Consider the following 10,233-nt stretch of genomic DNA (forward strand, 5'->3'; position numbering starts at 1 on the left):
CCACAGATAAAATAGTAACTACGGATTTGGATTGCCTCACCACCTCCATAAATGAGACAGAAACCACCCCCACTTGTGTAGAAATGTGACAGAGCAGGGTAAAGGTAATCAGCTAAAGAGCTGCTATTGCACAAACTTGTAGAGGTCCATGGTTCAGCTTTGCTTCTCTTTAGTCAACTGTCTGAACCTGTATTGCAGTTTTTAACCCTGATGTAACTCATGTAATGTTACGCTAGCCAAAGAAAATTACTTCTTGAAGAAAGAAGATGTGAGAACAATATGCGACACAGGAGCTTTATTTGATGACAAGAAAAAACATCTATCAAAAGTGACATAAAGTGACACAAAAAGACTAAACTGAAGATGCCAAAATATTCATAAAATTATTTTTCTTTTTTGCAGCTATAAAGCAGGAGGCTTAAATTGTCTTTGCAATTCCTGGCTGTTTGACAGCCTTTTTACATAAGTAGAGCCTGAAAACACCTTGGAAAACCTTCCACAGTTTTTCATCAAAGTTAAACTTTTTTTTGCAATATCAGGTTGAGACATCACCATTATTGATTTTGTCGTGCTGTAGAGAAAATTTGAATCAGATATTTTGTCTCTAAAGAGTCACGAAGGTTGTCTAAATGGTACAAGATAGATGTTTTACACCTATTTTTACTGATAAACAGATTTTTTATTTCAATACAGAAAATTTCACATGCATATAAAAACTGCAAAATTTCACAAAATGTGTTCTTTTCATTATTTGCACAATTCTGTTTACAACCAGCACTGAAAATCGCAGCATTGGGGTTGATATAAATGCTGCATGTTGCAATTCCTTTCATTGTCTGTAGAGAGTGCTCGCGCCCAATGTGTGTAGACACTGTCTGTGTACCAATCCACCTGAAAGATTTTAGAATGTTTAAATCAGATTAAATCAACTTTGCTGTCAAAAAAGATTTAGTATTTTATGATTTGCAAAAAGTAGTGATTTCATCCACTTTATTTGTATGTGCTTTAATAAAGAATAATATCAAATATATTGTTATGTTTCATTTCTCTCATTCTCAAACAGTTTTAATCACAAAATTACAATTTATATGTGCCTGAGAAACATTTGCATTAATTATCAGTCAATCCCTTATTATATTTAAGTCTAAATCAAACATCTACCAAGTCCTGACTATAAATGAAACAAGTGTCACTGAACTGATGGACATACAGTAAGAGATTGTTGTTTCAGTATGGTGTAAATGGTTTAATCAGCTGATGACAATTGATCTCCTTGTTCTCTTCTTGTGATTTTCACAAAAACACCATTTTTGGGTCCAAGAGTGTTGGTTGAGTTCAACTCAAGAGGAACCTGAAGATAAAAAGAGGTTTCTGGGTAAAATAAACATCTTCCACATATTTGTGTAAACATATCTTAAAAATGGAAGCATCTGACAAATGTGTATCTAACCAGTAGTCATAGGATTTCATGACTATTTGCAGCTTATGGCAGTTTCAAATGTCCAATAAACTCCAGCATAGTCATTATTTGCAGCTAATAATACTGACAGTCCAAAATTGTATATGACATTAAAGCAAAAAACAATTAAAGGACATGTGAGAGTAGTTTTTGGTCATGCTTCCACTAAAACCTAAATTTAAAGATAAACATAGGTTTTCTTACCGGTGGTTACCTTATGGCATATTATACAAATATATTGATGTTTTCAGTTTTTTCAGTGTAATTCACAGTAAACAGTGGTTGTAGAATTACATGCTTGTAGTTATAAATTCAACAGTCTTACAGTTATCCAGTGTAGGAATTACTTTAATGAAAATGTATGGGTTTTCTCTTATTGCATCCTACCTTAGTATCAGAACAGGCCTTGATGCTGAAGTTGTGGAACAGATGCATTAAAGCCATTTTGATTTCAAGCTGGGCGAGTCTCATTCCCACACAGTTACGGGGGCCAGCTCCAAATGGTAGGTATACGAATGGATGTCGACTGGCCTTGGCCTCTGGTGTAAACCTGGAAAACAACAGCAAGTTTTTTTTAAAAGAAGAATGAAAAGCATTGGAAAATAAAGGAAATCCCATGCATGGTTCAGTCCCAGTAAATTCTTTTACAGTGTGTAAAGAAAACAGAATGCAATGATTTACAAACAACAAATCCAGATGCTGAACTGGCCTGCCTGCAGTCCGCACCTTTTACCAACTGGAAACATTTAGCACATCATGAAAGTGCAAAAAAGAAGTCCTAAGACTGTTGAGCATCGAGGGTCTTATACAGTATCAGACAAGAATGAGACAACACTCTTCTCCCAAAGGTCCAGCAGCTGGTCTCCTCAGACTGTTGTTAAGAAGAGGGGATACTACTAACTGGTAAATATCACAGTGTCACAACTTCAAAGCCGCCAACAAAAACAACAAGAGCAAATGTTGTTTCAAGAAATAATAAAATGTCTCAGTTTAAATGTTTTCAGTCTTGTCCTATTGTGAATGAAATATATGTTTATAAGATTTGTTAATTTACATTTTACACTGTGTCCCAACATTTGAATTGAGGTTGTATTTGTGGGTTGCACGTGTTATAATGTCACTACACAAAAGTGTTTACCACACCTTAACAATTGTATTTGTACCACTGTACAGAAAAATATTCCATATCAGGGCGATCGTGGCTCAAGAGTTGGGAGTTCGCCTTGTAATCGGAAGGTTGCCGGTTCGAGCCCCCGGCTCGGACAGTCTCGCAAGACACTTTACCTACCGCCTACTGGTGTTGGCCAGAAGGGCCGATGGCGCAATACGCTTCTGTCAGTCTGCCCCAGGGCAGCTGTGGCTACAACTGTAGCTGCCTCCACCAGTGTATGAATGGGTGGATGACTGGGTGTGTAAAGCGCTTTGGGGTCCCTAGAGGGGACTAGTAAAAGCGCTATACAAATACAGTCCATTTACCATTTATGTGTATGTTGTTAATATACAGCTGTTATTCGTGTTAATAAGTCAACATTTGAATGGCTGTGACTCACTTCAAAGTTAACTTCAATTGGTGCTATTTTTAAATGTGAATTTTCGGCACCAAGTCATTATTTCAGTAAACACAAGTCAGTCTTTTTACTCGTTTCAGACAGAACTGAAGCACCTCTCAGGAATGAACTTCTCAGGCTCGGGCCAGTGTTCTGGGTCATAATGGAGGAAGCCTGCAGGGATATCCAGTACTGCTCCTTTAGGAAGTTGCTGACCATTCACCACACAGTCATGTTCTATTTCTCGTGCAAACCTTAGTGGGACAAAATATGACAAAAAAGATTGTTTTACAGAATCCAAATACTGTTTTCTTTATTCCACACAGTTATAATTGGACTCAGCATATTCATAAGAGCTGTAACTGTCAGCATGAAGTGTTTCCCCACCACTCTATTGACTTTAGCCATCATTTATAGTTGCAGTCATGTCCTCCTCTCTGCTTCTCTGTACTTGTGTCCATTTAAGGAAGATGAGTTTAAGTGTACTGATAGTTACTGAACATATTTTAATGCATCTGCAACCAAATATGAACAGAACCTGAGCCTTAACGTCCCAAAGTCAGAAAACATCTGTATTATTGAAATGCACTAATGTTTGATCTTGCAGCCGTGTCAGTAATTATAATAATAATGACGATAGAGTTTTTACCGATGATAGGATTATGGCTATACCCCATGAAAAGCTACAAACAAACATTTTTATTTGTCACATACACAATCATAAAGAGTACAACATGTAGTGAAATGCTTGCATTGGAGCTTCGGACAGGCTGCAAACGTAGCTGCGCCGTTCAAGGGCTTGGGGTTTTTTTTTTAGCATGGGGAGTCTAGCCAGGACCCTTAATGAATAATGGGTGGAAATCAAACTCCTGCTCCAAAAGTGTGTAGTCTTACTACTACACTATCTAGCTGAGACAAACAGCTGATGAATGTTTCAAAAAAAGCCAAAACTGAAAATCTTCCAAAGTCACAGCATACTACTCCAGGCCCCACTGTGGCCAACCTTCATATCCAATTGACATCCTTCTTTACCTGAATACAGGAGGGTAGAGGCGTAATGTTTCACATATAACCATGTCCAAACTTCAGCTCCTGCACATTTGTGTAATCAGGTGAGTCCTACAAAGCAAACAGCATGACAATCAATGACTGTCCACAACTGCATGAATCAAAATAGATCAGAACCAACTGTAAAACACTCACATGTCTAGTGTAGAAATCATCCACCTCTTTCTGTACTTTGAGTTGACATTCAGGGTGGACGGCCAAGAGGTAGCAGGTGAACGCCAGAGTGTTGCTACTGGTTTCATAGCCTGCCAGGAGGAAGATTACTGCCTGACCAACAATCTCATCCTCAGTCAGCATCTTTTTCTGTGGACGCCTGACAGACGGCTCCTGTGAATGAGGAGGGTCATTTTCCTGAACTGTGCCTGAAGACTGGGTCTGCTGGTTGTTGTCACCGATCTCATCGGTGTCATTTGATGTGTCAAAGTGCTCCAATGACACACACTCTTCGGTGGTTCGAGCATCTAACATCAGCTGAAGGAAGTCTCAACGCCTCTACGTGTAAAAGAAATAAAAAAGAAAGATAGGAAAATGACAGTTTCAAAGCAATGCACAGATTTGGGAGTGTTGAAAGTCTAAGATTCACCTGCTCAGGAGGCTGCTCCTCTCTCTGTTTGATGATTTTGTGAATGCTGTTAATGAAGAAATGACTCATCTTGTCTCGTCTTTTGTTGGGTATGAACCTCGACAGAGGAGCCATGATGGAGGGGAAAGCAACTAAAGACAGAAACACACAAATCAGCAGAGAACTGTATACACAGGGATATCAACAAAAATGCTTCATACTCAATACATAGAATTATTTATCATGCTTAACTATAACTTTAAGGAATTCCCCACATTCCTACATGTATTTATTTTCTTTGCCATCATCTTCTTTTATTATTGTCCCATTTACATATCTCAGTTTCATTGATTTTATAATAATGACTCACAGAAAAGTAACAAAATAGGCCTGAAGAAATTATTGGTGAAGGCAATCTGAGCATGTTGGACAAACGGGTCATCTGGGTTATTCTGCGAGTCCACCTGAGTTGCAAATGCCACACTGGCAATAACATCCATGGTAAAGTAGCCAAAGTATCTGAAAGATGGCATGCTATCAGAAAAATATGAACAATGACAGAAAAAAAACACAAAAACATATTATTTTAATTTTCGCTTTACCTATGGATGTCAAAGGCCTCTCCTGACTCAGCGTGGACATTTAGATTCTTCATCAGGGCATCAATGGCTGTTTTGATGAGCGGAACCATCTACACTCAAGTGGAGAGATAAGGACAGATGTAAACCAGTCCTCTATATACTCCAGTGAATCATCATAGGTCCATAAACATAGAAAATGGGGGAAAGGTAGCTCCATAAACACAACAGCACAGACACTTAAATTACACATATTGTAAAAGATGCAGACAAACAGTAACCAACTGCAAAAGTGAATGCTGGGTGTTTAAAGGTTTATGAGTTCCTTCTGGTCACAAAGAAAAATATTTAACTTGCTGACCAGTTGAAATGAAGACATAAAGAAGGTACAAAGTTAATATTAAATGTATTTAAATTTACACTTAAATGATACAAATTAGGGATGCACCGATACCGATACTGGTATCGGGGCCGATACTGTAAAATGTGTGTGCACTCATACTCGTAAAAGTTAACCGATACTAACTTATTTCATTAATCAGAGGGTAGTAGGGCTGGGTATCGTCACTGATTTCTAGAATCGATTCAATTCCGATTCACAGGGTCCCCAATCGATTCGATCCACGATTCGATTTAATTCGATTCGATTCACTTTGATTTGAATCTGGGAAATTTTGACAGTCAGAAATATTATAATTCAGATCAGTACATTTACATATTTTTGTATCTATAAAAAGGAAGCTGACACACCAAGACTTTATCAAAGGTGTGAACATCACAGCAGATGCCTTTGTGTCAAAGTAGCTGAAGATAAAACACAGAAACACATGAAGGTGATTTTCCTGTTCTGGGATTTTATAAAAATTTTCTGCAGTAGATCAAAAACGAAAGAAAACCATTAATCAACACATGAACATTACCTCTGAAGTTACAGCGGTTTTATTAGAGACAAGGCTGAGCGTTTTGCATTTTGCATAATTTTAAAAGGTTTAAATTTGTTCGGTATTGAACGGCAGAAATTAGGTTTTATTTTCGGAAGTATATAAAACGAAAAAAAAAAAAAGTCAGCCGACAGCGCTGTAAACAAAGGTAGACTTGTGCGTAACAAGCAAGCGAATAATGAAGAAAACAGTACAGAGAGAGAGAGGGAGAGAGAGGGAGAGAGAGGGAGAGAGAGCGCGCGAGAGAGCGAGCATGCGAGAGAGAGCTGTGCATCGTGGTCGAAGCAAAACAATAAAAGTCAGAGTGAATTCATGATGTTGTTTATGTGAAGCCTAGTTTGGATCTTCTTTTGCTGCTGGTTCGGTCAATATTGTTTGGAGAGAGATAAAACTGACAGCTTTAGAATCCGCGCATAAAGGAGGTGAACACAAAGCGCCGACCCGCCGACAGATCAGAATCAGCGCGCTATCGGCTTTCAGCCCCGACTGTGAGAAAGGCGACATCTCACTGATTCTGATCCGCGGTTGGGCTGTGTGTTTAAGTCTTTGTGCAGAATCCATGTTCCTGCTCTCATTTACTGTCTTAGCTGTTTGGTGGTTGTTGAAATTTTGTGAGATTTCACCAGAGATTCTGGCATTTCGGGCAAAATAAATTTATATTAAAAAATCGATTCAGGATTTTAATGAATCGATTTTACGTTATCCAAGCCAGAATCGATTTTAATCGATAAATCGATTATAAAAACCCACCCCTAGAGGGTAGCTTGTCATTTTTGTTGTAGTTTTTTAGATTGGCCACTAGGGGGACATCTTGCGCTAAACAGACACAGGGTTAGGCGAGTGAGACTGGCAGCTCCAGATAAAAAAGAGAAACTGGAGGCTGCTGTAGCTAGGCTAAGCAAAATGTCAGCAGTGTGGACCGGAACAGCCAACTTTAACTCAGGTTTTGGAAAAGCGATGAAAAATGTCAAGAGAAAATCCACGGGCAGTTAAAATAACAGAGGCTCTGGATGACCAGCCAATGCTGGCCGTGGAAAACATAGGATTGCACCGTCTTCTCAGCATACTCGAGCTGCGATATGAAATTCCCAACCGCCCACACATCAGGGAGATAATGGTGCCAAAACTTTCTGAAGAGGTAAAGACAAGCAGTGTGTGCGCGATGTCAGTCCTTGGTTTAACAGCATAGTGGACTGATGATCCACGGGAGATGAGGAGTTCGTCATCTATTTTATTCCAAACAGAAGTGTTTATTTATTATTCTTAAAGCTCGGGACAGTGCCAATAGTTCAGTGATATTTTGTTAAATTACAATGTGGAGACTCTGCAATAATTTAACAGAAGTGCTTATTTTTCACTTGAAATTTTTTTGTGGTCATTTTTATTAAGATTTTATTTTTTATCGGCAGAGAATAAAATAAAACCTGTCTTCCAATTCATTGCATTTGTGTGTGTGTGGTAGAAGTATAGTTTTTTGTACTCTGTATCAGCAAGTACTCAGATCCAAGTATCGGTATCGTATCGGTTTGTAAAAATTGGTATCGTTGCATCCCTAATACAAATTATGTATTAATAAAAGTTCCAAAGAAACGCCAGCAAGAACTGGATGTTTAGCTCTTTTACCAGAAACTTTGAGTTTTTTCCTTCCTCATTTCAAACATTGTGTAAGCTAAAGATGGGGGAGATGTAAAAATAAATAACAAACACATAAATTATTAAATTTGTAAACTGACTTAAACAGGAGAAAAAAAATTAGCACTAAGTTTTGGATACACACAAGATTCAAATCATTCTCTTATAGGTAAAAGTTCTCAGCTTAATTAAAGGAATCTTGTTGATCCTCCAAGACCAATTGACTGGCTGATTGTCTGCACCTGGGAGTATAAAAGGCTGATGATCCTTCACACTATGGGGAACTGCCGCTCTGAAGTGACATGCAGTGTCCTCCTCGTTGCCTCACACTTGAACGTTGTTTGTTGAAACTGTTTGCTGTGTTGCTCTTTGTTTCCTAAACCAGCCGAACTCAGTTTCATTAGAGTTTTGTGATGCTGGCTTGCCTTAGTTAACCTCTAGCTTTTACTCTTGACTGTTTTTTCTTTATGTAATAATTGTTTGCCCAGTGGTCTGTTGAACAGCCCTGTCGGTTTTCTGTTCAAAGCTTGAAATTAAAACCTTTTTCTTTACTCAGTTTTGTGTTGGGGGCTTGTGTATGTTACTCCTTCCCTGACGCATAGCAGAGGGGGTCTTAACAATCTTCTAGTTCATATCTTATCTTATCTGTCTTGGATATATGAGGAATCTTTAATTTCTCACTTCTTTCATCTTGGCGGCACTGAAAGATGGGGTCAGGACGCTCCGTACTCGTTTCCACTGTTCATTCCTTAACTGGAGCAAGCAATCGGATATAGGCTTTTTGACCAACGCAAATCTCTGCCCGGAGAAATAAGAGAGCACAGGCACAAAATGTGTAATAACTACTCAGTTATTTGTGTGAGAATCAGAAATAAACTCACATCGTGCATCTACATGCTCTATATAATGTTCTCACTCTTCTATTAGGGAAGTTGCTGAAGTCCTTCACCAGCACTTGTCTGAGCATATCAGGGTCTGCTACCACTACCACTGGTGTGCGGCCCAAATAATACCTGAAATATGCAGCGTATACTTTAGTGACCAACCAAGTGTAAAGTATCATCTCATTTCACTCTGTAGATTAATCAATAAACTCAAAAAACTGTAGATTGTTTATAGAAGCAAAATATTCACAATCTTATTTCAGTAGTTGTTGTTGTAGGATGTATTTTTACTTACCCACATACTTTACCATATGTTTTGATGAGATCATTCAGAGGTTTGAAAAAACCCTGAAAAGAATAATTAAAAAAATACAGTCGATGTAACAGTCAGCTGACAATCTTTTAATAATGACACAAAGTAGGAACAAGGGAACCATCCCAGTTTGATGCAAAATGAAGCAGATGTTGAAGGTAACTCTGGTCTTCCTTTGTTACATTGTATCTTACCTGCTGAAACATGAATAAGTTGCCAAAGAAAGGCACTGGCTTTGGATGTTTGATGCCACATCGTGAGAGGACTGAGAAGGGACGGACTGAATACCTACAGGCAAAAGTGTTGAAATGTGTTGTTTGTAGGTTGAATGAAAATAATTTATATCAAATGCAGTAAAGAACAGAGCTCACCTTTACCTGGATTCTGTCTAGAGTTATTGTTGCATTCGTTTGCACTGTCTGCTTTATATGTAAGTGTGAGTGCCTTATGACACGCAATTATATAAGTGACCTCATTTCTACTGAACAATGAACATCACAAATAAGCCACCTAACATTTATTTACTCACCAGTAGAGGAGACCAAGAAAAATGAGGAAGAGGCTGAGTGTCACAGATATCTTGCTGGCCTCAGTGTTGAATACATTTAGAAAGTCACCTGCAGCCTGCATGTTGGAAAATCTTCTCTCACTTTTCTACCATGAACAGGACAAAAAAAGCTCCTGGAGATTAAAACAGCACAAAATAATTAATTATACTAAAATTATTGTCGAATATCTTTGTCGTGGCTTTCACGTACGGTATTTTAAACACCAAAGCTGTGTAGTAACTCCTTCTGCAAGGGAAACAAACATATGACAATGATCATAGATATTGTCAGGCTCCTTTGTCTCTGACAGATTAGCCGTATGGTTTCTTCCAAGACTTGTTAATTTTTGAAACTTTGTTTGTAGCCTTGAGAACTCACCTTAAGAGGAGTTCCTGTTTTGTGTGCACAAATGTTAAACCACGGGTAAAATACTAACTACATGCAATGCCTTACCACAGAAGACAAAAACCACTCCCACTTGTGTAGAAATGTGCCAATGAGACAAAGGTACTATTTATTTGTAGAAATCCAGGGGTTCAGTTTTTGTTTTCACTGCATTTGTCTGAATTTGTAACGCAGCTTTTAACCCTGATGTAACTCGTGTTATGCTACGCTAGCCAATAGAAATTAATGTCTCTGCAACACTGGATTTTTTTGTGATCACAAGATATATTGTTTTTCACAAAGTTCTATCTTCATGT

General features: G+C 38.2%; 1 protein-coding gene across 1 annotated transcript; it reads right to left on the reverse strand.

The window, feature by feature from the left end:
• Positions 1–1,149: 1,149 nt before the first annotated feature.
• On the reverse strand, positions 1,150–9,784 carry LOC146515871 (thromboxane-A synthase-like). The gene is given in 15 exon segments (XM_085167887.1): positions 1,150–1,351; positions 1,847–2,009; positions 3,123–3,260; positions 4,039–4,089; positions 4,091–4,125; positions 4,210–4,566; positions 4,658–4,788; positions 5,007–5,155; positions 5,239–5,327; positions 8,469–8,585; positions 8,704–8,800; positions 8,967–9,019; positions 9,179–9,272; positions 9,514–9,665; positions 9,743–9,784. Coding segments are annotated over 14 exon segments (1,680 nt in total). The 5' UTR covers positions 9,615–9,665; positions 9,743–9,784; the 3' UTR covers positions 1,150–1,246.
• Positions 9,785–10,233: the final 449 nt, after the last annotated feature.

Source organism: Neolamprologus multifasciatus, chromosome 7 (genome assembly GCF_963576455.1).
Source record: "Neolamprologus multifasciatus chromosome 7, fNeoMul1.2, whole genome shotgun sequence".
Lineage (NCBI taxonomy): Eukaryota > Metazoa > Chordata > Actinopteri > Cichliformes > Cichlidae > Neolamprologus > Neolamprologus multifasciatus.